At 40.0% G+C, this 26,824-nt stretch overlaps 4 protein-coding genes and 1 long non-coding RNA gene across 10 annotated transcripts; 4 read left to right on the top strand and 1 right to left on the bottom strand.

The window, feature by feature from the left end:
- Positions 1 to 1,540: 1,540 nt before the first annotated feature.
- Positions 1,541 to 2,296, top strand: LOC130468956 (uncharacterized). The gene is made up of 3 exons (XR_008929328.1): positions 1,541 to 1,615; positions 1,963 to 2,054; positions 2,168 to 2,296. It is a non-coding gene; the product is annotated as an uncharacterized lncRNA (long non-coding RNA).
- A 142-nt stretch (positions 2,297 to 2,438) lies between these two features.
- On the top strand, positions 2,439 to 4,935 carry LOC130468957 (uncharacterized). 2 transcript variants are annotated; one of them, XR_008929329.1, is made up of 5 exons: positions 2,439 to 2,761; positions 2,862 to 2,966; positions 3,836 to 3,920; positions 4,165 to 4,338; positions 4,612 to 4,935. XR_008929329.1 is itself a non-coding variant. In XM_056838003.1 (3 exons), exons 2-3 carry the CDS (start codon positions 4,186 to 4,188, stop codon positions 4,786 to 4,788), a joined length of 330 nt encoding a protein of 109 aa, XP_056693981.1. In that variant the 5' UTR covers positions 3,632 to 3,920; positions 4,165 to 4,185; the 3' UTR covers positions 4,789 to 4,935. The 2 variants fall into 2 exon arrangements, 1 of the variants encoding a protein (XP_056693981.1); XM_056838003.1 differs by lacking the exons at positions 2,439 to 2,761; positions 2,862 to 2,966 and having other exon boundaries at positions 3,632 to 3,920.
- Positions 4,936 to 9,362: 4,427 nt separating this feature from the next.
- LOC110785104 (protein EMSY-LIKE 3) lies at positions 9,363 to 15,115 on the top strand. 5 transcript variants are annotated; one of them, XM_021989548.2, is made up of 10 exons: positions 9,363 to 9,733; positions 10,478 to 10,687; positions 10,770 to 10,879; positions 11,257 to 11,431; positions 11,555 to 11,695; positions 11,773 to 11,841; positions 13,597 to 13,800; positions 13,903 to 13,971; positions 14,057 to 14,120; positions 14,731 to 15,115. In XM_021989548.2, the coding sequence occupies exons 2-10, from the start codon at positions 10,562 to 10,564 to the stop codon at positions 14,769 to 14,771; spliced, it is 999 nt and encodes a 332-aa protein (XP_021845240.2). In that variant the 5' UTR covers positions 9,363 to 9,733; positions 10,478 to 10,561; the 3' UTR covers positions 14,772 to 15,115. The 5 variants fall into 5 exon arrangements, with proteins under 5 accessions (XP_021845240.2, XP_021845238.2, XP_021845239.1 ...); XM_021989546.2 differs by having other exon boundaries at positions 10,488 to 10,687; XM_021989547.2 differs by having other exon boundaries at positions 10,488 to 10,687; positions 14,747 to 15,115.
- Positions 15,116 to 15,236: 121 nt separating this feature from the next.
- LOC110785103 (uncharacterized) lies at positions 15,237 to 19,509 on the bottom strand. Its single transcript, XM_021989545.2, has 3 exons — positions 18,762 to 19,509; positions 18,055 to 18,661; positions 15,237 to 16,459 (listed from the first exon to the last, which is right to left on the bottom strand). The coding sequence occupies exons 1-3, from the start codon at positions 19,118 to 19,120 to the stop codon at positions 15,431 to 15,433; spliced, it is 1,995 nt and encodes a 664-aa protein (XP_021845237.1). The 5' UTR covers positions 19,121 to 19,509; the 3' UTR covers positions 15,237 to 15,430.
- A 3,378-nt stretch (positions 19,510 to 22,887) lies between these two features.
- Positions 22,888 to 25,212, top strand: LOC130469646 (uncharacterized). Its single transcript, XM_056839041.1, has 2 exons — positions 22,888 to 23,843; positions 23,958 to 25,212. The coding sequence occupies exons 1-2, from the start codon at positions 22,888 to 22,890 to the stop codon at positions 25,210 to 25,212; spliced, it is 2,211 nt and encodes a 736-aa protein (XP_056695019.1).
- Positions 25,213 to 26,824: the final 1,612 nt, after the last annotated feature.

Here is a 26,824-nt window from a genome sequence, read left to right on the forward strand (position 1 = left end):
GCTGTTCGACCATAAACGACCCGCAGAGGAAAATCACATAAACACGAAAAATACAAGCCATTAATTCCAGCACCTTAAGGATTACATGAGCAATAAATACACTTCAAATACATTGCTTCTAATCAAGGCCATAAAGCATAATTTAAGCAACATTGTTACTCTATTTCTTAAACAAGGTACAATGTAACAAAAACCTTCAAAATCTAAATCAAGTCTCCATTCTAATCTTCAGGCCAACAACAATTATTGACATAAAGTTCCCTATATCCTACAGGAGGCTCGACTCAAGTGTCTTTGATGTACATCTCCTTAAAAGTTTGAGAAGTCTTTAAGGCAAAAAACACATAACTGCATTTGACCAACTGAATCATCAGCCTCAGTTTTATCTAAAGTCAACAACCAAAATTCTAATTTCTAACCTCCAAATTTAGTAAGTAGCCAATAAACTGGATCATGAAATGTTAAATTTTGGGTAAAAATGAAAGGATATGCAGTACTTCAATTTTTCACACTCTACTCAAATCATAGGGCAAAAAGATTTTCAATATTTACTGCTACATACATGAAACATTCCAAAACCAAATCACTAAGATACTAACTCGCCGAAAATTCAAAAAGATCGTCCAATTTTCAACTAATTAGTCCAAAAAAATTCAATAAAAGCCCTAGAATTCATCAGAAATCAAAATTTTAGGCAAACTGCCGCTATAAAATAGAATTAAGCACACTAACCGTGGAATTGATGGAAGCGGTGGGGCAGCCGGGTTTTACCGGAGGTTGGAGGAGGAAGGAAAGCGGTGAAAGGGAGCGACGGTGCAGAGCGGCGGTGCAGAGGTGTTGCGGGTTTTCTTTCGAGCACAGGTTAGAGTGGTTTTCTGAGGGTTTTACCAGAGATTGGGAGGCGGCCGGAAAGAGGTGCAAGAGAGCGACGGTGCAGAGTGAGGAGTGGCGGTGCAGTGCGGCGGTGTAGAGGCTTTCGGTTTTTCTTGCGAGCAGAGGTTGGAGTGCAAGGTTTCTACCTTTGATTTTTGGGAACTCATGTTTTGCTGCCTAACTCATACGGAGTACTATGTAAAATTTCAATTGCTTTGTTATTTTCTTTTTTATTTTACAAAAAATGTTTGATTTGGTTTAATTAACGTTTATTTTTTATTGTAAAATTAATCTCTAACCTTTTAAAAGTTGGAGCAAGGCTACTGTAGCTTATCTACAGTAAAATGAAACGATTCGTTTCCTCTTTCCACTACACTCTGGAGTCTGCTCATTTCTCTCTCTCCTCTATTTCATACTTCATCTGATTCCGGCCTCGCTTTCTCTCTCCTCGAATCCTCCACCATCCATGAGAGACTGATTCATGCATAGATTCAAGCAACGACTATTAATTTCTCTTTCTTTTAATTGATTGATTAATGTTCTGGTAAATTTTCTCTCTATTTTGCCTCAATTGTCAATTTCTAGAATTATCCTCAATTTTCTCTCTATTTTTGGTAAAAATAAATGCAAAATGTTCAAATTCTGCTTGAAATTATCATACCATCAGGTGCTAAGAAGAGAAAAGCTGCCAAGAAAAAGGCTCAAACGCAATCCCATAACATTGATGGGTCTCACCTTGAAGGTATTATTTTTAAAAATCTTTTGCTTAGACCTTTTTATTCACATGGCTTATTTGTCTGTTATAATTATTAATCAATGATTAATTTATGTTTTTTTTGGTATTTAATTGTTCATCTACATGAAAATTGTGTAACTGGAAATGTGTTTGTATTTTGATTTGGGGTTTCATTTGATGGTATTTGATTTTTGGTATTTTTTTTATTGATTTGATTGGTTCGTGTTGTTGATCTTGGGAATTGGTTTTGTGGGTATTTATTTGAATTGCTTGAATGGTTTTGGGTTTAACTTACTAATTTAGGAAAGAAATCCTCATCTTCTCCTTCTCTTTTGGTTGGCCGATTAAAAAAGCTGCAATTTCCGAAAAGGTCACTGTTTTCGGGTCACAGGAGCAGTTTTAGCTGATGATTTTGAGCTCAAGATGCATAATTTGAACATCCCTGGTGAGTTTTAATATTTGCGTTCATTTTTTTGTGCTTTAATTTGGTTAATTGTGTGAATGTTTAAATTCTGATTTTGGTACTTGACGTTGCACTATAAATGTTTAATGTCTCAGAGATGGAGATGATGAAAGAGAGGTTTGCAAAGCTGTTGCTTGGAGAAGATATGTTAGGAAAAGAGAAAGGGGTTTCTTACTTTCTATTGCATTAGCTGTTTCAAATGCAATTACGGAGTACTAATTTATGCGGTATACTACTCTTAATAATAACCTTCACTGTTACATCAAGTGTGTATATTATATGGTTTGTTAATTGTTTCTAATTTACTTTGGATTTTGATTTCTATCTACAATATTCGGGCAATTATGGAGGCTGCTATGTGTTGGAGATCACATTGTTGAGATGATACCAACTTGGCAGACTTTTCCTTGGGAAAAAGCTAGAGGTACTCCATTCTTTTATTTTATTTTCTTTTCCCTACAATTCTCTACTGATGTTTTGAGCATAAAGAGTATTTGGAGGGAGGGTTCATGAAATGGTTAGGCTAGCTTCTTTACCAATTGAATTTCGGTTGTACCCACATTGTCCCATGTTCGGATTGTCTCTTTTATGGGGTTTCTTCTTTTCCTGGATAGCATATTCTTGTACAGCTCATTGAAGTCTCTGATTGAGACAAAAACGGCTTCAGTGTCCATCTTCTTCTCGTTCGAGTAAGTCCATGCTCTTGATCCCCTTTGTTTTTGTAAGTGCCTGTTTTATTCCTATTCAAATGTTCAGTGGGTATGATTATTCTTTGATTTGACTTCTCAGTTGGAAAATCATATGCAAAAACTCCATGATCGTGATTCGTTGTAGGAAAGGGTTGTGAAACTTGAAGAAGAGTTGCAGCTTGCAGAGACCACCGTAACTAAGCTGGTTAGTTACACGTTTTTGCTTCATGCCTTCTTTTATACAAAATGCTCATGACAATAATTTCAGACATAAGTCTTCTTGGGAATAATTTGTTGCCAATCTTTGTAATCTCCAAACACTTATCAATTTCACTGAAAAATGTTAATCATCTGGATTGCTGGTCTAACAGAAAGAGGAGAGTTCCGCAAAAGGTATGTTGGTCAAAACTTCCATATGTCCTAAAAACCTAGGAAGAAAATTACCCCGAGCATTGATAAGGATGAGCAAGAACACATTGATGCCTGTTGGTCAAAACTTCCATAATGTTCCTGTGAGTAGATGAATCTGTCCAACCTTGTTTCTCAATTTTTCTAACTGGTTGTTGTGGAAAACTTTATACATTCTGTCATTATGGAGAACATTTTATATCATGTTAGTTGTTTCCTAAGTGAAAGAGTTCAATCACTTGTTTGTGTGATTATATCTTGCTGCTGATTTATGCTTGTATAGATGTATTTGATATTATTATTACTGGAAATGGAATCGGAAGTAACCTAAAGCAGACAAGGCAGAGGCTTTCTCAATGTTTCTACAACAATGTTGGAGTACTTATGATTAGGATAGGACATAGATCTATATTTTTCTCCATTTCCCCTCAATCTCTCAGCGATGAAAATAGTACTCATGTTCATGTCATCATAACAATGCAGTTTGAATAGCGACTAAATAACTTAATTTTGAACAGAGATTGTAGATCCTTTATTCGGTTTGAAGTCTCTTGAAAGATACTTTTAACTTGCATAATTTGCATTATGTTCTTCATCATCATGATAGTTGTTGTTGTTAGTTTGTTTTTTCAATTTGATTGTTGAAGATTTGTTTTTTTATTGAAGAGGTAAGGGGATTGGAAAGCGAGACGAGCAATGGTTAGAGATTATTTATTGGGAGCCTCGAGCTTTCCTATACCATCATTTAGCGGTCAGTGATGGTTTGCTTTTGTTTTTTAACAATTTGATCTACCATGGCATGTCAGCCTATAGTGATATTATTTTTCATGTCATCTAATTGCAGTAAGAGTGTTGGTCAAATTCTCTCTTTAAAATGGATTCAGTCAGACTGTCAGAGAATAGGTCTCATCTTCGATGTTGATGACGGACTGTATATATGTAATTGTAAAAAGTTATTTATGCATCTTTCAGTGATTTGTTAAATCTTTAATTAGGTCTTGTCTAAGACTCCAGGGATGGAGACATTTTGGATGAGGAGGCTAGAGCTGAAATGTCCAGCACTATTGCAACTAAAGACAAAAGGAATGTATACTCACCTTGGCTTTGGCTGGGACTATCGGAGGAAAATGGTGGATGTGGATTATGAACTATGGAAGGATAACATCGAGGTATACACCATAACTTGTTCTCCTAGCTTTTTTCAGACTATTATCTGTTGTATGTTGTCAACAAATATGAAAAACTTGCGCCCTTGATAGTGAACCTGCCAGGCCTAAATAATTTATTTGAAATTTCCCAATATTATTGGGAAACCCTTTTTGTTACAACTTAAATAGTTAGGGTCTTGAATACAAATTATCGACCCAAAATCCTAAATAATTTGAGATAAATTACCCTACCAACTGAATTAGATGAACTGAAACTGTATTGGTCTTATGCAGGTGCATCCTGAATCTGCACCTTACAGAAAGTATGGATGTCCACTTTATGATGATCTATGCAATATATTTACAAAGCCCATAGCTACTGGAAAGCATGCTTTCTCACCTGAGATGATTACTTCAGTCACTAGCTCTACTTCACGGAGAAAACAAGGCTTAAGCTTGTACCTATTATAGCAGTTGGATATCATGTAACAAACCACCTTAGAGTGTTAATCCCTTAATAACACCAACAAACTACCTTTGGTTTGATTCAGGGAATGTTAATCCCTTAATTTTGTAAACTTTATGTTATAACTAAGTGTTTGTGCATAGTAAATAAGTTCTTACTCAATATATTCATAAGCACTAGAACATCATCAGTGCCATAACTGAAATACCCAGCTACACCGCGCGCAACGCGCGCGGCCTACCACTAGTTTTGTAAAAGAATATAAAACAGTTATCTTGAAAACAGTTTCATATTTTACTAAGTATTTTAATTTTTAATTTTTTTTATTATTATGGTAAAGAATATAAGACGGTTAGGTAAGGTAACAGTACTCTATTCTTTTTTCACACAACTATTATAAGAGAAATGTGTTCTCTATACTCCTAGACAACGCCTAACAAACTTAACCGTCCTCTATTCAGCGTTTTCTATTCCCTATTTTCTAGTAGTGATTCTCTCAAGAGGGTGACCAGTTCTGCCCCAAGCTGATCGTCAGGAGAGAGTCCTACTGGCACCGTCCTCTCTGGGCTTGCTTCTTCAAGAACAATCTCATAATGCACGCCAATAGGCTCAGGCCGCCTAGTCTCCATGTGTGAAGTGGCGATGGTAAAGGTTTCTTTTTAAACCTTATCTTCCGTCTCGTCCAATTTTCTTTTGAACCGGATTTTGCCTCATTGGTCTTGCTTCTTCCCCATGCTTCAGGACTCAGCATAGTAAGATAACAATCTCTAGCCAGTTGTTGGTCACCATGAGTAGTGCCGACTTGGCCTTTATCGCAAACATACTTCATTAGCATAAGATGGGTGACAACCACTGCCTTTGCCTGATTTAGAGTAGAACGCTCCTAGATGATATTATATGCAGTAAGATTCTTACAATCAGAAATCGGACGTTCAAGCTCCTACTCTGATGGCGGCCACCTACTCGAAGGGGAAGAGTGATAATGCCCTGAGGATGGATTGTGCCGCCCCCGAATCCAATGATGGGATAGTGAATTTTCTCAATTGTTTTGGGATCATGCTCGAGACGGTTCAGGCAGGCTGAACTAATGATGTCCGACGAACTTCCCGTATCGACCAGGATACGCCTTACCTTAAGGTTTTCCACCTTCAACTCAATGACCAGGGGATCGTCATGGGGGGTTGCTATCTTTCCTCTATCGGCCTCACGGATTTCCACCTTTGGGAAGTGATCCATCGGTGCTTTGCCAGATAGCATTACCTGGCCCAACCGGCTGGCATAATCTTTTTACCCTCTCATTTTTGGGACCCCAGTTGCAAGGCCGCCTGAGATTACTACTACACATTATGGATCCGTGTCATTATCATCACGACGGTATAAAGGGGATTTACTCTTCTTATAGAACTTCTTTCCGTCCCCCCTGTATTCGTGCTGAGATATGATTTTAGAAAACCCTTGGCGGCCAATCCATCGAGAGCCCTTCGTAAGCTCTTGCAATCTTTTGTATCATGCCCCCAGGTCACAGTGGAATTTGCAATAAAGGGTGCTGTCACGAGTTTCAACCGGTGACTTCATAGGGAACGGACGATCGATCTCATATCTGTTGCTGGCATCTAGTAATATAGTGTAAAGATCTGTGTTATACTCGAATTTCTCCTTATCATAGGGTCTTCCTCTCTTCTGTCCAGGTGAGGAGTTTGCTTGATACCCCTTCTTCTCAATGGCCCACATCCTATTTGGACGGTTAGTCTTCTTATCTGATTTATCCTTGCGCTGGGGGTGATCTGAGGCCTCAGTCCCCTTAGACTCTTTCGGGACGGAACAAATCTCTGTAGCGTGGATAAAGGATTCGGCTTCGTCCAATGCATCTGCCATGGTTCTTACACTCTTTTTAACCAAATCGAACTTGAAGGAACCCTTCTTGAGACCTCTAAAAAATTTATCAAAAGCCACTCCATCAGGCAGATCCGGAATCTGCCCTGATTCCAAGTTAAAATTTCGCATATAGCTTTGAAGAGACTCATCTTTTCCTTGCTGTATGCGGCCCAGGTGCATGCTCGTTTTCTTTTCCTCTTTGTAGGCCATGAACCTTGTAGAAAATAACATTTCTAACTCAGCGTAAGTGTTGATAGTTCCAGCCGGCAATTTCTCGAACCATTTTGAGACGACGCCTTTCAAAGTGGCCGGGAAGTATTTGCACCACGTAGCTTCAATGGTTCCTTGGACATATATGTGGTGACGATAAGCCAGAAGGTGAATATAAGGATCAGAAGTGTCGTCATAGGTGTCAATAGCTGGCGGCTTGACTTTAGGCTCCTTAGCCGCATTCATAATGTCAGCGCAAAAAGGGGTGGTATAATCAAGAATGAGGCCGGCTACTCCCTGCTGAATGTGACATATTGGGTCTTGTCTCCTGATGTGGGAGGCTCTACGCCGTCCACTTTCTGCATGGCTCATAATTGTTCTGGTTTGACGACGCGAAGGAGCGGCAAGAGGTGAGTCATCCATAACGGGGATGGAACCGGTGTCCGACAACTCAGTTTCCTGGGGTTTGTCAAGCTGAACCACAGGTACTCTTCTTGACGGCCCGGGATCAAGCCGAGTGGTTGGCAAGATTCGACGCGGAGCCACAAGTTGAAATGAAGTTCTCGTCCATTCGAAACGCATGTCGCGTTCATCATTTCGAGCTTGGTCCTGCCGCTAGACATTGGACCGGGTGATTCCATTAAAGAAAGGTACTCTCGTCCCGTGAGACTGAGAGCAGATGGTTCTAATTTCATCTTTAAGGGTGTCCATCTGCGCCTTGAATCCGGCCAGAATATCTTTAAGTTGCCCCCGCTGACACCGGAAAATCCGGGTTCTCCTTCATGACAGTATCGGCGTCGGCTCTTAAATGACCACCTGGGGGGAGTAGGGGTTGACCAGTCTCTTCATCTTCTACTATCACTTGTTCTGGATGCTGCTGCTCAGGCGGAGGGTTTGGACGGTCGTCTTGCCCTGCGAAGCGAGTGCTTCTATCGTCCCTCCCTCAAGGAGGACGGTTACCAGTCATTGCGGCTCCATCCACTTCGTTGTGATTAATGGGCGTCTCACCGAAGTGTTGGACGTCTACCATGTTACCTTACCTCCCCACAGACGGTGCCAAATGTTGTGGGAGTTTTTCCAATGATTGATGACGAGGAGGTATCCGGTTCCACGTAGAGCCAAGTCCTATCCACGACGGGTTGCGTTACCTGCAAAACAAGAATATTCCCGTACGAATATTCCCTCCGATGCTTAAGTAAGATTAGGGTTTTAAGGAAGAAGTGTTTAGTAAAAAAGAGAGCATTTACCATTGTGTATTTAATGTATTCTTTGTCTAGGAACTTGTGTCCTTCTTTCTTGGAAGAGTATTTATATCATCTCCCTTTTAGGGGAAACCCTAGAAAGAAAGTATATGATTGGTTGGGCAATAGTGACATGACAAGTGTCCTTGTCATAACATTCCCTTCTTGGGCCATGGGCTTCAAGGAAGGGTATGCCTATTACCTCAGCCATGAATCGTTTTCGAGGGTCCTATTACTGATGCCAGGTGGCGAACCTACCAAGCTGGGCGTGCCACGTGGTGAGATGTAACTGGGCCATGCTGGCAGGGTATTTTTACCCACATCATTAACAACAATTTAATTATTAAATATTAATGAAATACCGACATGGCAAATGAAAAAGGTCTTAAGACAAACTCATTGGCCTTTTGAATTTAATATACCAATGTTAGCGAATTTGTATAATATAAAATACTTCCTCCGTTCCGTAAATATCGCACCATTTGTGTTTTTACACTATTCACACTACGACTTTGGCTATTTTTTGTGATTCGTACGTAAGAAAATTTTAGTCATGTGTGGTCATGTTAGATTCGTATCGATATGTATTTACTAAATATTATTTTTTTTTAATAATTTTTACCTGCACACGATTTGAGATATTAAGAGTCAAACTAGTGGTTATAGGAGTAAAAGTCAACCATGGTGCGATATTTCCGGAACGGAGGAAATATATGGAATGTACGGACATTATATCAATTCAGTGAATTGTTTGGATGGTAATTGGCTCATGGCAATGTGTAGCTAGAGCTGGCACACGTGTTATGTCGGTTCCTGTTTATGTCTGTCAAATGTAAAAAAAGTTGAAAAATCTCAACAATAACCCGACCCGTTTACTTAAACGCGTCATGTTCTGTTGCCCCGTTTAATTAAATGTGTCCGAAGATTTGAACTCCAACCCATTTTTTTTTATGTCCGGCTTGTATCGTATTAACATGTCGTTTCATGTTGACCCATTTATTCAAATGTATTATAAAACCTTTAACACTAACTTGATATTTCCGTGTCTGGTTCGTATTGTTTAACCAAAAGAAATTCTTATTGGGCCAGGACAGGCATCAAATTAGCTCAACCCGATTCCATTCCATGAACCAAGTTTAGAAAGTCCATTAGTCCATTTATATTATATCCTCGTTATTCGGGCCCAATAAAACTACCTTTTAAAAGCCTAAAATTCCCCGTAACTCAAATATATTTTAAATTAGATTCGTAGATTATAAACCCAAAAAGGGCAAAAACAACGAACATATCGTAATCCCTTCGCTCTCTCTCTCTCCCCCCTTCTCCTCCTCCCTCCTCTATAGTTGGTGTTTCTTCTATATATACCCGCTTCTTTGAACTTCATTATTACTTCTTCTTAAACCTCCGCATTTTTTAATTCTTACAAAAATTCATTTATTTCGAGTTCTCTATTGTGTCGAATTTGGGTTTTCTTCTGAAGAATTCTGGTAATTTTTCCCCCCGATTTTGATTTCTAGGGTTTTGGGGGGTTATTAGGGGTTTTTCATTATCGATTTGAGTTGAAGATTCAAGAATCCAGTCAATCTGGCTATGGATTACGAGCCTTGTCCTTCTGAAATCAGTGGTATGTTTGAGTATTTTTTGTTTGGTATATCACATTGTTGTGTTGTGACTTTTTTTGTGAATTAATTCAATTTTGTGCAAATTTTAGGTTTTTTTTATTTTCTCACGAATTTGCAGTTCTACTGTTTCTGTGTCTTTAACTAAGTTGAAATTTTGTAATTGGGGTTGCTTTGCTACATTTGAATTGATTGATTTTCTCGCGTATAGCAATTTTCGTCAGCGATTTGGCCTCTGATTCTATGTTCATGTTTTTTCTTCTTTGGATTATTGGTTTAGCAAATGTAGTGAAATTGAGTGATTGCCATTGTAGTTCAATGCTCAAGGACCTATAGTATGTGGGCCGGAGTTGTAATTTTGCAACAGTGGAAAATCCAATATTAAGCTGCAGCCAAGGTTTTATGCTGGGATTTATGCTTGGGGGAGTTGGACCTTTTTGTGACATGAGTTGCTAAAAATCTCTCAAAACCAATGAATTTATGTGCTTTGGATTTTGAATTTCTGGTATTTTGGTTCATTTTAGTTGAAAAGTGAATGATGGCCAGTTATTTTTTTGAGGGGTCGAAGAGCTTGATGAATTTAACTATTTAAGAAACCCTGTAAGTTCTGGAAGTGTCCTTTGATTAATGAGTTTTGCCTGTTGTATCAGCTTTATTTCATGTCTGTATGTGAATTGAGCCTCCTCTGCAAACACCTGTTTGATAAAAAATTGTGTTTATTAAAAAATGATCATGTTTGCTGGTTGAAGAATACCGTAGATACTGATGAAGATCTTCCTCCACCTCAAAATAGAGTCCAGAGAGCGCCCCACATCTTAGGAAACGGAAATTCAATGCTAGGTTCAGGACCGTATCGCAGAGTGCAGGGAGACATGGAGCATCAAATCCATCATCTTGAAAAGGAAGCCTATTGTGCTGTTCTTCGAGCCTTCAAAGCGCAATCTGATGCAATTTCATGGGTAATTTATGTCATTTGATGTCAGTAGAATGCCAGATGTTCATTTAGTCAGCTTTTGACTCGTTTTAAAACGCCTGCTTCAGGAAAAGGAAGGATTGATAACTGAACTCAGGAAAGAGTTGAGAGTTTCAGATGATGAACACAGAGAGCTTCTCGTGAGGGTCAACAATGATGATATAATTTGCAGAATAAGGTTTGTCTTTTTTTGTTTTATATACTACTGACAGATTTAAGAGTCTTATGACGAGATTTGTTCAATCAATAATTACTTGATTAGTCCACAAACTTGTCTTTTTGAGAAACTAGTTGGTTGTGGTTCTCCATCGTCTTGTAAGAAGATGCAAAAGACTGCATGAAATAACCTCTCTGTGTCAAAAATTGTTTTTCAAGCATTGTTTTTTAGCTAATGTGTAAGCTAATTTAAACAGATGGTTCAAGCTTCCTTTTTTTAGGAAGAACTTTTTCCCCCATATTTCTAAGAATGAGCCTCCTTGGTTTCTTGTATTTTTAATGTATTAAATGCCTTTGTTTCTTCATTGTGATACAATATATTTTTTATTTCATAATAAGGGAATGGAGGCAGGCTGGGGGTCAACAGGCTTTGGGTTCATCGCGTCCTGTTAATGATGTTTCCAGCCCAACTCCTGTTTCCCGTAAGAAGCAGAGAACAGCACCATCTCTTCCTACCCATCCTGTACCACCTCCGGCTGGAGCTGTTGGACCGCGAGGCAGAAAACCCAGACAGGTTTATAGATCTTGTAGAAATCTGTCATCTGATGTTTGTGGACAACTTCCATTTCTCTAGTTTCTTTGCCTGTTTGATTTGTCTGAGGTCATAGCTGGTGTATCCTCATTTACGTCCATGCAGTTCCCATACAGTAACCATGCTGCACATGAAACTGCTATACCTGGAAAAGGTGAAGAGTTGGTGGGAATGAAAGTATTGACCAGGTGGCCTGATGACAACCATTTTTATGAGGCTATTGTTTCTCGATACAACGCATCTGATGTATGTTGTCATTTCAAACAGACTTTCAGTTTCTCAGAGTCAAGAGCCATTCTTATTATTTTTTGTGTAATTATCAGGGCCGGCATGAGTTAGTGTATGCTACTCAAACACCGGAAGAATCTTTTGAGTGGGTCAATCTCAGGGAGGTTAGTGTGATTGGTAAAATTATTAACTTGTATCCAATTCAAATATTTCTTGGGTTTGATTCTGATGTTGTACTAGAATCCTACAATGAGGTCAAATGTGTCATACTTATTGCTGGTTCTCTACTGTGAAAGAGGATGTTGGATGTTTTTGCCTCCCCCTTCTCCAACCAGGAGACACAGGAACTTGACTTTAGTAGGTTTTAGCTGAATGGCAATGGTGCTTGTAAGTTGTACGTTGTTCATAGCCTCATCCCATGCTTTCTCGTTTGCTACCATTGGACTTTGTCCATTCTGTGATTGATTAGGTTAGCTAAATATTGGTGTAAGCTCACGTCTGAATATAATTGGAAAAGTGATTGTAAAGTTTGCCAGAGTTCAATCGGAATTCTGTGTATTTGAAGATTTTTTTGTTCAGCCTGAATTTCAAGAGCCGTGCTAGAGGTTTTATGCTCCAGCTTTCTAGCCGTCGGTTATAGGCAGAGGCGGAGATAGGGGGGGTGGGGAGGGCGGGTGGGGACGGCCCCCCAACAATTTTAAAAAACAGTTATATATAGTAATAAATACTAAAATATATCACCAAATGCTACTTCCCTCAATGGTTATTTCTAGTTTAATAACTCATGTGTACTCCTTGATCTAGGGTTCGAATTCTTATACCATACCCTTTCTTTTTAGTTTCATTCTTTTTTTCTCCCCCCCCCCCCCCCCCCTTATTTTTAGGTCCATTTTTTTTCTCGCCCCCCGACGTTGAACTCCTGGCTCCACCACTGGTTATAGGTCAATCGTATAGCTATGTCTTGCAAGTTCTTAAGCTGAAGGGATGTGTTGTTAGATTGGAATAAGGTTGGAGTGGGAATTCAATATCTCAAAGTTCATGATTACCAACTTTGAAACACCTTTTTTTAGTAACTAGTCCATGTACTGTCAAACTGACAATGTTTGAGAAAGACCACATACACATATTGATGATGACTATAATGTAGACAAAGTAGGTTACATTGAACTGTCAGTACTAAGCAGCTTTTTTTAGTACCCATCTATATGCTAACTTCATATGGGTATATAGTATATTGAATTGAACTTTATGTGCACTATGGTGCTTGGAGTGACTATAGGTAATTCCCTATCTCCAGTAGGGAGGGTGGTACACATGAACGCAGATTTTTTAATGCTAGTGGTATTAGTGCCTGGGATTGGCTGGAATTACCTGACAGAAGATGGTGGCTTCTGCTGTAAGCTGAAACCAAGTGGTTAGAATATGGTGGCTTTTCACTACTTCAGGCCTCTTCCTTCACCCTCTGATGATGGAAGGCTGTGGACAGTTTTAGTAGCTTAGTAGGTTAATCTGGCTAACCTGTGCTGCTGTGCATCTATAACTACAATAATTAGAACTCAAAGATCAAGAATATTTAAGTATTGAGGATGCTAGATAATGGTGGCGATACTATAATAATGAATGTTATGCTTTACTCTCATGGACTACATGAGCGTTGGTTTAATTCTGATTTTCATACAATATAATATTTAGTTAACTGAATCGACTGTGCCTATTGTGGGGTTCATTGTGGATTGTTGCTGTATTTGTTCATATAATTAGTGCATATTAATCAAGTCTAAAACACAGTTCATGATGTTGCATGCATGCTGTTGATCATTGTGGAAGGGTTCTGTTGCTGGCTACCTCTGTCTTTGCTTTTCCATACTCTTCTATTTTTTTCCCTCTAGAATTAACCTTGTCTATTTGAACTATCTTAGATACCTTCTGAGGACATCCGATGGGTGAATGACGGTCCTGGATTTTCTCATAGAGGAGGGGGGCTTGGGGAAAATAGACCTAAGAACCATATTGGTGCAGTTCCAGGTGCTGGAAGAAAGAGCAATAGGAGTGAGACTCAAAATGGTGCTGGAAATATGACGGATGATATCGAGATTCTCCATACTGACACTTTGATTAAGGAGGTATTGATCAATCTAGTGGACACTATTTGTAGGCAGTATTCCATGTTTTATGCAGTAAGTTCGGTTAAAATAGAGTTATTCCTTTTTTTTTTCAAAAACTAGGTGGAAAAGGTGGTCGCTGCAAGTAATCCTGACCGTCTTGAAATTGAGAAGGCAAAGAAAATGCTAAAGGTATATTCTTATTTGCTTGTGCAATTAATCTGGCATGCTTTGCACCTGCTAGACGCTGATACTGCTAGTCATGTACAACTTGCAGGAACACGAGCAAGCACTTATCGATGCAATCTCAAGGCTTACATATGTGTCAGATGGTGATAGTGGTAACAGACTCGTATATATTATGTGATGTAAAGTCTGTATAAGTGTTTAACATCGATAATCCGGAGATAACAAGAATGTGCCCCCTTCCCCCTCTTGATGAAAAGATTAATTGACCCTGAGGAGGAATTTGCAAGCCAATAGCTCTAAGTGTTTGGCACTCTCGTAGCAATAGTAAAATCAATAGTACTTACTTTCGTAGCAGTAGTCTGATCTGAACCGTCACAACATTCAAATTTTAGCCTGTTCTGAAAGAAGAATGTCCAGTGTTAGAGGCAGTGGGATTGGAAATGTCATATAATTAAAGGTAGCTGAATGCAAAAATATCCACCCAAAAGGGTCATGTTTTTAAGAAGTTAAAGGGTTTCCCACTAGAAATTATACGACTTCCATATACATGTAGTCGTTAAGAAAAATAGAATCATGTTTTACCTTGAATTCTGGCAGTAAGCTTGAGATTAATGGGAGGTATGATATTGGACTACAAATCTAATATCAGGACGCAGTTAGGAGGTGTTTGTAACGACGTTTTGACTGATCTAGGTTTTTTTTGCTTCATTTCAATTTTATGGTTTGTTTCATGTTTTTTATGGTTTGTTTTGACTGATCTAGCTGTGACTTCGACCAGATGGAGATCAACAATATTAGCGTAGTGAATCAAAATTTGATTGCATCCGGAGCTGATTGCACCCGGAGTTGGAAATTAGCGAAAGCATACAAGTTAGCTGGTGTTGAAGGTAGAGCGCAAGAGACAAGCACAAAAGAGCTTTATCTGTGAACCAGAGGCACAAATTTGATGAACAAATTTGATGACTTACTGTTGGTCCTTGTAATTGTTATAGAACAGATGAACTGGGGAATTCTTTCTGAAAATGACCAAGTAGTGATCAGTAATTGTAAAAGTAGGTTCCATGTGAAAATTATAATATTTTGTTTGGATGTGTATTTAGATAGTTTGTAAGATAGTTTAGCAGGAATAATAACACGATTTTGTTGATTTCATCTTTTCAAGACAACCCATTGATGGCATTCAATTGAAATTTTACAAGTTTACAACCATTGATGGCATTCTTATTGTCTTCTTTTTTCTCGTCTTTGGTTCCAAAGAGGGGTCAAAATTTCCAGTTATAGAAGCATTAAGCATTCCACCAACCACCAATACAACAAAAAATTGATGGGTGACATCTAGCCACTCAATTCCAGGCATGATAGTTAAATTAGCACAGATCTACTGGCCTAAACCATTACAACAGCAAAACAAATTGATCCCAATTTCCACCACTAATCTATAGTCTATACATACATTGGCCCCCTACTTCCTCTGACGTTTCTTTGACTGAGACTCTGCTTCTCCTCCACCATCACGGCCTCTCTTACCCATTGCTGCAATTGCTGCTTGTCTCTTAGGTGGTCGTCTGGTGCTCCTATTTCCCGAATTTTCATTTTCTCTCTCCTCCTTTACTTTGGTCTTTTCCTTACCAAGTTTACTACCTGAACCATTCAGTGGACCCTCATCTTTTCTCCTGTCACTCTTAACATTACCACTACTGCCGCCATTACCATTACCATTACCACTACCACTACCACTACCACTACCAGTCTTTCTCTTATCTGAGTTCTTCAATGAGTGCAGCAATAAATCTTTACCTGATCCTGACACATGCTTTATCTTATTCGAGGAATTATCAGGACTTGGCTTCTTTTTGTCTGAAGTTTCTCTCTTACTCGGCATGGGAGTGCTTGGGCTCCGATAGCTGTTACTGTTCTTGCTTGGTGAGCTTCTTGACCCAAAACTCTGATCTCTTGTTCGTTTCTTAGTCACAGCATGGAATGATGTTGATGCTGTCTTGTCCCTTTGTTGCTTGATGATTTCCCCAAGAGAAGCAGGTTTTTCATCAGGTGGGATTGCCATTGCTAATGCTGGCTCCTTTTTCTCACTTCCTCCTCTCGAGGATTTTCCAGCAATAGAACTCCGCTTTCTACAAGCATTCACTGGAACTTTAATTATTAGTGGGGGCTCCTTGAGATCAGCTTGATTGACCTCAGGTTTTGTTGGCTTTGGTAAGGGTGGTGGTTGGGCAGGTTTTGAAGGGCGAGACTTGTGGTCATGTGGAGATGGTACATGTGATTGAAATTGTTTGTTCAGCAGTTGACGGAGCTCAAGTGCTGCTTTGTACTCTGAAGATCTTTTGGTGAAGAAGACAATGGCGTTGTTGATGAGGAGCATTAGGTCACGGTAAAATTTGGTTTGACAATCTGTATATTGTCCCTCTTCCATCCTTCTCTGGATTGTTTCTAGATCAATATGCTGTTTTATTAGGGTCTTATATCTCGGAGATTCCTGCAAATACGACAAATACTTCTATTAAATGATAACCCTACCTTTTACCAAGTACAGTAGAAATACAGAGAACAGAAATGAGCGAGACTTGGACGGACTGTAAGGAATTAGTCCGTACATCGTAGCAGATCAGCACATAAATACATCGTAGCAGATCAGCACATAAATACATCGTAGCAGATCAGCACATACATCGCAGCAGATATTATGGTGGGGCAAATAAGAAGTACGGAGTATAAGTTTTAGAAAATACTCCGTACATCGTAGCAGATCAGCACATACGGAGTACATGTAATGAAATCATATACCCTCTTCTGAGGTATTTAGATAATTTAATTCAAGAAACTAAGACTTCATATATTATACGGAGTACTTAGTTTATGAAAAAAACAGTATAGAGTACTACTCCCTTTGTTCCGGAATACTCGCAGCGCTTTCTTTATAATACCGTCCCGGATTACTCGCACCGTTTCTATAAATAGCAAACTTTTATTAATATTATACTTATCCATTGACCCATCTCCCTACTCCCTTAGAGAAAAAAAAACATTAAAAAGTGAGTTATTTCCACTATCCCTTTAAAAAGTTTTTCGCAGTATATTAAAAAAATAATCCACTATCACCTGGAGTACCATCTAATTAAGTAATAAGTCAATTACATTGCATTAAACTCTTTGTCGGTCAAACCAATTCGAGTATTCCGGGAGGGAGTACTACCAAGGGTTTTCTATGTGACCAATGATGTCCTGGCCTAGTGATTAACATTGAGGGCCTATGTACAATAGGTCTCAGGTTCGAATCTTATATTGCCCTTGTGTCTATTCACACCAAAAACCAAGGATTTTCTATGTAATTTATTTTGTTTTTTTAGCGGGGCTTAAAATAAAAAATAAAAATAGAAAAGAAGATAAATAACCAAGAAAATGGCTAAAAGTAGCGTGGATTGGAATCAGGATAGCGACACAGGCTCACACAAGTCACTCTACATTCAACTCTGTATGAATTTTTCCCCATCCCCCTTTTAAGTATGCCTACGTGTTTGGTAACTAACTACCCCGTAACACTTGAAATTCCCGTCAAAAAAAAAGCTAATCTCAATCTCAGTAATTTCTTATAGTGACGAAGTACGTACTACTGGAAATTTTATTTCATTTTAATAAACAATAATACTGGAATATCGTTTATTGAAAAAGGGAAATACTTTCGTAAGACATAGGAGTATCATTGCCAGGAATCGAATTAGAAACCGTCAAGCCGGTCCGGCGGTCCGATAGAAGACTTGCTCAGACGGACTAAATACTCTCTATCGAACTTTTTTCAATATATCCCAAAATAAATTAGCATACGGTCACGCGCAATATAAACTTGTTTTAACCTAACATATCATCAAAAAGTTTGACTGTTGGTTCAGTGGTGATTGAGGCTGAGCTTGGTAGGGATGACCCGTATTCGATTCCCCGCAACAACAATTGGGAAGAGAATGAAACCTATCCACTCAGAACTCGCCCGAATCCGAATTAGCCCTAAGGGTGAATTGGGTGGTACACCAAAAAAAAAGTTTGACAATTGGTCTAAGTTCATAAGAGTAATTTTACCTGACTCTCGAGCCGGCGCTCGAAAAACGAGCCAAGCTTACGAGCTCGAACAGTATCAAGAAACTCAACTAATGGTTGTTTCCCATCGTTGTTTGATTTTAACGCCGGCGATTGATTCTCTTCGCCGCTGCTTGTCCCGGACAATACCCCCACCTTTATCTCTCTCCTATTAATATTATTTTTATTATTATTCTCACTCCTCCACAAACTTGCCGTGCTCTGTACGTCACTGCTCTCCTTCACCCCGTCCTCTCCCTCTCCACCACCACTACCAACGTCATCTTTCGACTCCGCCACAGATTCCACCAACTCCTCCGACTCCACTCGTTCCCTCCTCTCCTTCTCACCTCCCCGTTCCTCCTTCGAGTTAGAGCTCCCATTGCACGAGTAATCCTCCTCACCCCTCTCCGGTTCATCTTTCCGGTCCGGTTCGTTTACATCCGGCTCAACCGGTTCCGGTTTACTTCCATCCACCGGTTCAATTTTCACCTCATTAATTTCGGTTTCTTTCTCCTCGTTTTTCTGCAGATCGGACTTCTCCTCTTTGATCTCCTCCTTCGCGTTATTACTTTCCCCCTCTAATTTCTTCACCTTCAATTGCAACGACCTACAATTCGTTAAAAATCATTCAAATATGAAAAAAGAAAATCAAGAAAATAATTAAATTGAATTCATTAATTAAAATAATTTCAGATCGAGAATATTACACAATAGAAAGATCGTAACGCTGGAGGTCCCGCCGGAGTTCGGCCAGATGGAGACGACGCAACTCATCGATAGAAAGACCGGCACCATCGTCGGAAATTTCACCGGCGTCGGAGGCGAACCGGGTTTTGAGGTCTCGGTATTTCTGCTGGCATAAATGAGGAGTGACGAGAGAGAAAGCGGTGCGAATCTGGAGCTCTCTGGAAATGGAGTCCCAGGCGTCGGTGCCATAGCGTTGGACGGCGCACGCTAGCAAAAATTCCTCGCGAGTTCCCCAAGGTAACGATGTAGTAGTAGTGGTGGTTGTTGCGGCGGTGGCGGTGGTAGTGGTTTGAGTTGGTGAGGATGAAGGTTCAGCCATGGCTGCTAAGTAAATGAAGGAGACGGAGAGATAACCTTGGTTTCTCTCTCTTCTGATTTGTCATTTGGTGGTGGTGGTTTTGTTCCAACGCTGCATTTTCTTTCTTTTTTGGGGGCTTTGGTGGCTCGGCTAAGCGGCTTGAATAATGGAGAGGGATGATGGCTTTGAAGGTTGAGCCGAATTTGATTGGTGAAATGAAAATGTGGGTTATGTACTCTGTATCTATGTTTGAGTAAGGAAGTACAGGAGAGTTCTATTAGTCCGGATAACAAATTGACTATAGTACCATTAGGCCCATACTAGCGTTGGCGATCTCCCTTTCTTTTTTTCTTTTTTTTTGGCAATCTCTAACTCATAAAACACCATACAATTTATTGAGATAAACTCGTAATTACATGAACAGTCGAACAAGAAATAAACTCATTTTAAGGGGCTAGTGATGTGGGTAAAAGTACCCGGCTTACGTGGCTCAATCAAGCCATGACACGTGGCATTATCCAAACACATATTTAGGCCACATGACATCTTTATTTCCTTTTAATGGGTCAGTAATGTGTCTTTTATTCTTTATGGCCCATGGCCCAAGAAAGGAATGTCTTGACAAGGACGCATGTCCTCTCACTACTAATTACCTAATGTATAATTCTTAAATGGACTTGGTCCACACTAAATTTATTGTGGACCATGTCTTAAAATAAAGTTAACAACTTGTACCTAATTTATTTTGGCATTTTATTAGGATTATTATGGGAAAAAATATCTAATTAGTGTCGTTGATACATGTTGTACTTGAATAATGTGATTTTAAGTCATAATTCGCTTTTAAAAATATAGGGTTACTATGCTTCAAAAAATGGTTACTATGTCTAAAAATGTTGGTGTTTAATTTATTATAGTTACTATATAAATAATAAAGGTCACTATGAGTGTAAAAAGGTGCTAGTGAAAATTATTGATTTTGGGTCCACACTAATATTATTGTGGACCAGGTCCACGCAAGAATATTCCTTAGCCAATCAGGTGCTTGCCTTTTAGGGTTTTCCCTCATTAAGGCAAATAGTATAAATACCCATTTTCCCAAGGAAAAAGGGACCCAAGTTTCAATACCTAGAAAACCTCACTATTGATGACATCAATAGCTCTCTTCTCTCTCTACATTTAATACTCTATCTCTCTCTTAAAACCCTAATCTTACTTAAGCATCGGAGGAAATATTCCCACGGGAATGTTCTTGTTTTGCAGGTGACGTAACGCGACATGACTTGGACTTGTCTCTACGTGGAACCGCATACCTCCTCGTCATCAACTATTGGAAAAACTCCCACAACAATTGGCATCGTCTATGGGGAGGTAAATTATCATGGTAGACGTCCAACACTTCGGTGACTCACCAAGCGCTCAACATGATAAGCCGGATAGGGCCGCAACGGCTGATGAACGTCCTCCTCGGGGGAGGGACGATAGGAATGCACCTTCTGCAGGATAAGGCTCTCGTCCTAGTCCCCCGTCTGAGCAGCAGCGTCCAGAACAAGTGATATTTGAAGATGAGGATGCTGGCCAAAATCCAACTTCGCCTGGTGGACACCTAAGGGAAGATGCCGACACTATCATGGAGGAAAACCTAGACCTGCCAGTATCAGCTGGGCAGCTCAAGGATACTGGATTTAAGACGTAGATGGACACACTCAAAGATGAAATCAGAACCATTCGTTTTCAGTCTCATGGGACTGGGGCACTGATGAGTGACATTTATGTCACTCCTAGGATAGTATTTTGTATATTTTTATTCTTGTTTTTGTTTGTTTTCCTCCCCTTTTATGCTCATTTTAGTCCTTTTGCCCTTACATGCTAGTTGACTCGGTTTCCCCTAATTAGCGCCCTTTCGCCTTGTTTTTCTTAATTTTTGTCAAGCTTTTGCTTTTCACGGGTTTGTTAATGTGTAGGGAAACAAGTAAAATGGACGGAATAGTCAATGGAAGTCAACGGTATCCAAGGAAAGCTCGAAGTGGAAGGAAGGAGTAAAAAAACTCAAGATGTTCGGCCGAACTTCAGAGGTGTTCGACCGAACCAAAGCAGGACAGCCTGAAGAATTAAGCCCAGAGTTCGGCCGAACATTCACAAAAGTTCGGCCGAACTTACCTATGTTCGGCCGAACCTCCCCTATTGTTCGACCGAACATCGCAATCAGTAGCTCCTGTCTCTTCCCAGGTTCGGCCGAACCTGCATTATGTTCGGCCGAACTTTCCTCTTAGTTCGGCAGAACTTCATTTATGTTCGGCCGAACTTGCTGCCAGCGCTGAGCCACTTTTCGGGACTATTTAAAGCATTTTAGGAGCTTTTAGAAAACCTAGTTTTTTACAAAAGTAGTTTGAAATTAATTTTAGAGAGAGAAAGGAGGAGAACTTCATTCATTGCTCATTGTATTGCTTGGGATTCTCCTTAATCTTGGATTTTGAAGCTTCATTGTAAAAATTCTCAACTCTTATTTATTTAATGTCATTAATTTCTGATTTTTCTTATTTTGTCTCTTATTTTTCTCATTAATCAAAAACCCCAAAAATAGGCACTTTAATATTTTTCCTTCCTACTTGTTTGATTGTTTAGTTTTTCCTAATCTTTTATGATTAGACTTATTAGTTTCCTTGCTAATCTCTTGAGATTTGGTGATTTTGATTGTATTGTGGATGATGGTTTTGCTTATAGATTTGATTCCCATGATGAAACTAGCTTGAACTCTTTGGTTAGGGATTTTTGCTTTGATTATTCGGAAATGCATACTTCCATTGAATTCATCATGTTGAAATTTGTAGTCAAGTCCATGAGTGAGTAGTTCTCATCTAGGGGTTTGGGTGTAGCCTAGGGTTTTCATGTGTGGGGTTTTAAGGTAGGATTTGCTAGTTTTGCAATTAAATGCATAAGTTGGGGGGTCCTCGTTGCTTGCTTGGTTAGACGTAACTTTGCTTGGTCAATGGAACGCGATGCATTGATTTGGCAAGGGATTGTAAGTCATTGCATTGTATGATTTCGATCGGATTTATTTTGATTAGTTCTTAGGCTTTGGGTTGATTGCGGAAGCATGATTAGTTGCTTGAGAATTTTAAAGATCGATTCCCCTTTCAATTTGTCTTTGCAAGTTTAGTTAATCCCCAAATCCTTATTTCCCCCATTGCATGTATCCCTTGGTGAATCCCAATCCCCTAGTGTTTTTAATCCTTGTTTAACATTTTAATCGCTTAATTTGAATCTTCTTTCTTTTTCAACAACCAATCCCTTTTCGAATTAGCTTATGTTAGCATTTCTAGCTACGGAACTCGCAATTCCCTGTGGATATCGACCATTTGCTTGCCACTCTACTTGATTCTTGTGGTTAGTTTAGGTATTTAAGTTTATTTAGGTGTAAGACTAGTAACGACCTAGTTTTTCCCTTTATCAAATTGGCGCCGTTGCCGGGGAGTTGCGACTAAGTTTAGTAGCTTTTAGTGTATAAGTCTAGTTCTTTTAATTGCTTTTTTTCTTTTTGATTGTCAATGCTAATGTTTGCTTGAGTGTGCATGCCAAGAATTCCTAGAGTATCTCCCCTCATTCCTCAAGATCCGGAAATTGAGCGGACATTTCGTGCTAGGCGTCGAAGCTTGCAACGAGCATCTAACAACATAGATCATCAAGAGGAACCCATTTTTCCTTTTGAGCACGAAGAACTAGAATATTCGGACGGAGAGACGGAAAGTCTCCGATCTTTCAAGAGTAGTTCAAGTGATACATTCCATATGGCGCATGATTTGAGGAGTTATGGTGCCCCCGGGGCCTATGAGGCAAAAAGTGCCATCTCACTTCCGGCCTTGGAGGCTACCGATTTTGAGTTACGGCCCGCACTTATTGGGATGGTTCAAAGGAGCCAATTTACCGGGTCGAGACTTGAGAGTCCAAGGGAGCATCTAAAGACTTTTGTCGATTATTGCTCCACGGTGAAACACAATGGGGTAACCCAAGAATACATTCGAATGGCACTCTTCAAGTTCTCTTTGATCGGTAATGCAAGAAAGTGGCTCGATGACCTCAAGCCAAACTCATTGACCTCTTGGAATGAGGTGACGGAGGCATTCATCAACAAATATAGTAGCCCCGCACAAACCGCGGACTACCGGTCCAAGATGATGACATTCAAGGAAAGGACCGATGAAACCCTTCAAGAGTCATGGGAAAGATTTAATGAGCTTCTTCGGCAATGCCCACATCATGGCATAGAGATGGGGGTGCTTCTCCATTGCTTCTACCACGGACTTTCTAAGGCTTCTAGGACGGCCCTAGATGCGGGAGCCGGGGGGCCAATCATGAAGAAGACCTTAGAAGAAGTTTTTGACATCATTGATGATGTGGTCCGAAATTGTGAAGATCGGAATGATGATAGAAGAGAATGTGACAAGAAAGGAGGAAGGTACGACCTTGATCCGATCCATGCTTTGAGCACCAAGTTTGATGCTCTCGTTACACAACTTCAAAGGTCGAATTCTATCCCTTCTTGTCCTTATACTCCTCAATCCCCTTCTAGTGTAATGTCTTGTGCTTTGTCTTGTGATTATTGTGGTTCATTTGAGCATCCCTCTTCATATTGCTATCCTTTCGACCAACCCATGGAACAAGTTAATGCTTTTAACAATGCAAACAACCAACGGTTTGATCCTTATTCCAACACCTATAACCCCGGTTGGAGGCACAACCCAAGGTTTAGTTAGAAGGATGATCAAACCCAAGGTCAAAACCAATTTCAAAACCATGGGAATGGTCGAAATCAAGGCAACTATGAGGGTGGAAGTTCAAGCTATTATGGGGGTTCAAGGAATCAAAACTATGGCCAAAATTTTCAAAATCAAGGCCAACCTTCAAACTTCCAAAGACCACCACCACCACAAAGCTATCAAAGTCAAGGGAGTTACCAAGGTCAATCCTCTTCTTCTTCTCAATTTCAAAAGCCACCTCCACCACAAAGCTTTCAAAATCCTCCTCCCGGTTTTCAAAGACCACTCCTCAATGCCCCACCTCCTCAAGAGTCAAATATTGAAACAATGTTGAAAACTTTCATGACTCAAGTCAACCAAAAGTTTGATTCCATGGCCACCCATAATAAAATGCTTGAAACACAAATTGCGCAATTGTCATCCTCTAATGCTTCAAGAGTTCCCGATTCTTTGCCTCCTCAAGGGGTAAGTCCCGGTGAGACCCATCAAGCTAATGCTATTGTGACAAGAAGTGGGAAAAACCTTGTGAATTCAACTACTAAGAGTCCAACTCAAGGAGAGAGTGAGCCCATTGATGAAAGTGGGCCTATTGTCGATACCACCATAGATGAGGAAGAGGTTGTGGTGAGTGAACCAATGGTTGTTGAAGTTCCAAAGAGAGTGGTCCCTCCTTACAAGCCCAAATTGCCTTTCCCATCTCGTTTTGCCGGAGCTAACCTTGATGATCAATTTGAAAAATTCCAAGAAGTCCTCAAGAACCTCTATGTGAACATTCCTTTTGCCGAAGCCCTTAGGCAAATGCCTACTTATGCCAAGTTTTTGAAGGAGATTCTAACCAAGAAGAGGGTTGTGGATGTGGTTGAGACTATTAGCCTACCCGAAAGTTGTAGTGCCATTATCCAAAACAAGTTGCCCACCAAATTGAAAGATCCCGGGAGTTTTTCCATCCCTTGTGCAATTGGGGAACTTGTCATAGATAAAGCCCTATGTGATTTAGGAGCAAGTGTGAGTGTAATGCCATTCTCTATTTTTCAAAGGTTGAATGTGGGAGAGTTGAAGCCCACCCAAGTGTCCCTCCAATTAGCCGACCGTTCGGTAAAGCTTCCATTGGGAAAAGTAGAGGATGTGCCTATGAGGATCGGGAAGTTCTTTATTCCCGTTGATTTTGTGGTCTTAGAAATGGAGGAGGACCCCAATGTCCCAATCATCTTAGGAAGACCCTTCCTTGCCACCGCGGGAGCAATCATAGATGTGAGAGGTGGTAGATTATCCCTTAGTGTTGGGGATGAGAAAATTGAGTTTCAACTTAACCAAATCATGAGATGCCCTTCCCACATGGATGAGGAAAAGAATTGATATCCTTGATGAAATTGTCAATGAGTCTATGAGCATGCATATGCATTCTACTAACGATGTTCTTGAGTATGTTCTTGTGCATGATTCCAATGTAAGCAATGCCACCATGGAGACTCATGAGATGCTTTTAGCTTTGGATTGTGAAGAACCCTTGGTGTCCGATGAGGCCACCAAGGAGGTAAGCAAGCTTGAACTCAAACCCCTCCCCTCTACTCTCAAATATGCTTACCTCGATGATGCAAGTCCGGTAATTGTTAATGCTAAACTCAATGATGAAGAGCTTTCCAAACTCTTGAACGTTTTGAGAAAACATAAAAAAGCCATTGGATATAGCATTGGTGATTTGAAAGGGATTAGCCCGGATTTTTGCATGCATCGAATTGTTCTTGAAGAAGGTCATAAACCTTCTATTGAGCCTCAAAGGAGATTGAATCCCAATATGAGGGAAGTGGTATGGAAGGAAGTGGTGAAACTATTGGATGCGGGAATCATTTATTCGATTTCGGATAGCAAGTGGGTCTCCCCGTCCAAGTAGTACCCAAAAAAGGGGGAATGACCGTCATTAAGAACAATAATGATGAGTTGATCCCCACTAGGGTTGTCGCCGGTTGGCGCATGTGCATAGATTATCGTAAACTAAACACCGCCACCCGGAAAGACCACTTTCCTCTCCCATTCATTGATCAAATGTTGGAAAGGCTTGCCAAGCACAAATACTTTTGTTTCTTGGATGGATATTCGGGATTCTTCCAAATCCCCATTCATCCAAGTGCTCAAGAAAAGAAAACATTCACATGCCCAATTGGCACCTTTGCATATCGAAGGATGCCGTTTGGGTTGTGCAGTGCTCCGGCAACCTTCCAACGATGTATGATGGCAATATTTTCGGAATTTCTTGAGAAAATCATGGAAGTCTTCATGGACGATTTTAGTGTCTACAGAGAAGACTATGATTCATACCTAGTCAATCTAGGAAGAGTATTGAAAAGATGTGAAGATGTGAATCTTGTTTTGAATTGGGAAAAATGCCATTTTATGGTTGAGGAAGGCGTTGTCCTTGGTCATGTGATTTCAAGCAAGGGAATCCAAGTTGACAAGGCCAAAGTAGATGTGATTGAGCAATTGCCTCCCCCAATAAATGTCAAGGGGATTCGTAGTTTCCTTGGTCACGCCGGTTTCTACCGGCGGTTTATCAAGGATTTCTCAAAAATTGCTAAACCACTATCTAGTTTGCTTGTCAAGGATGTCCCTTTCGTTTTTCCTAACAAGTGCCTTGAGTCTTTCAATAGGATCAAACAAGCTCTTGTCACGACACCCATTATTCAACCCCCCAATTGGGAGCTACCATTTGAGATTATGTGCGATGCTAGCGATTTTTCCATTGGGGCGGTGCTTGGGCAAAGAGATGGTAAGGCCATTCATGCGATTGCTTATGATAGCAAGACTCTTGATGACGCACAAGCAAATTATGCCACCACGGAAAAAGAGCTTCTTGCGGTTGTCTATGCCTTGGAAAAGTTCCGTCCTTATCTCCTCGGTTCCAAAATTGTCATTTACACGGACCATTCGGCCTTGAAGTACCTTCTTGCCAAGAAGGACGCCAAGCCAAGAC

This window comes from Spinacia oleracea, chromosome 3 (assembly GCF_020520425.1).
Source record: "Spinacia oleracea cultivar Varoflay chromosome 3, BTI_SOV_V1, whole genome shotgun sequence".
Taxonomy (NCBI): Eukaryota; Viridiplantae; Streptophyta; class Magnoliopsida; order Caryophyllales; family Amaranthaceae; genus Spinacia; species Spinacia oleracea.

What these genes read in the sequence shown, in the direction of transcription:
- LOC130468957 (XM_056838003.1), top strand. Translation starts at nt 4,186, where the DNA reads ATGGAGACATTTTGGATGAGGAGGCTAGAGCTGAAATGTCCAGCACTA. An exon ending in TATGGAAGGATAACATCGAG is followed by an intron (nt 4,339 to 4,611) that starts GTATACACCATA and finishes GGTCTTATGCAG; the next exon opens with GTGCATCCTGAATCTGCACC.
- LOC110785104 (XM_021989546.2), top strand. Translation starts at nt 9,700, where the DNA reads ATGGATTACGAGCCTTGTCCTTCTGAAATCAGTG. An exon ending in AATCTGATGCAATTTCATGG is followed by an intron (nt 10,688 to 10,769) that starts GTAATTTATGTC and finishes CGCCTGCTTCAG; the next exon opens with GAAAAGGAAGGATTGATAAC. An exon ending in AGTGGGTCAATCTCAGGGAG is followed by an intron (nt 11,842 to 13,596) that starts GTTAGTGTGATT and finishes GAACTATCTTAG; the next exon opens with ATACCTTCTGAGGACATCCG.
- LOC110785103 (XM_021989545.2), bottom strand. Translation starts at nt 19,120, where the DNA reads ATGGCTGAACCTTCATCCTCACCAACTCAAACCACTACCACCGCCACC. An exon ending in CGTTACGATCTTTCTATTGT is followed by an intron (nt 18,662 to 18,761) that starts GTAATATTCTCG and finishes AACGAATTGTAG; the next exon opens with GTCGTTGCAATTGAAGGTGA. An exon ending in AGCGCCGGCTCGAGAGTCAG is followed by an intron (nt 16,460 to 18,054) that starts GTAAAATTACTC and finishes TCGTATTTGCAG; the next exon opens with GAATCTCCGAGATATAAGAC.
- LOC130469646 (XM_056839041.1), top strand. Translation starts at nt 22,888, where the DNA reads ATGGCGCATGATTTGAGGAGTTATGGTGCCCCCGGGGCCTATGAGGCA. An exon ending in GGTTGGAGGCACAACCCAAG is followed by an intron (nt 23,844 to 23,957) that starts GTTTAGTTAGAA and finishes TGGGGGTTCAAG; the next exon opens with GAATCAAAACTATGGCCAAA.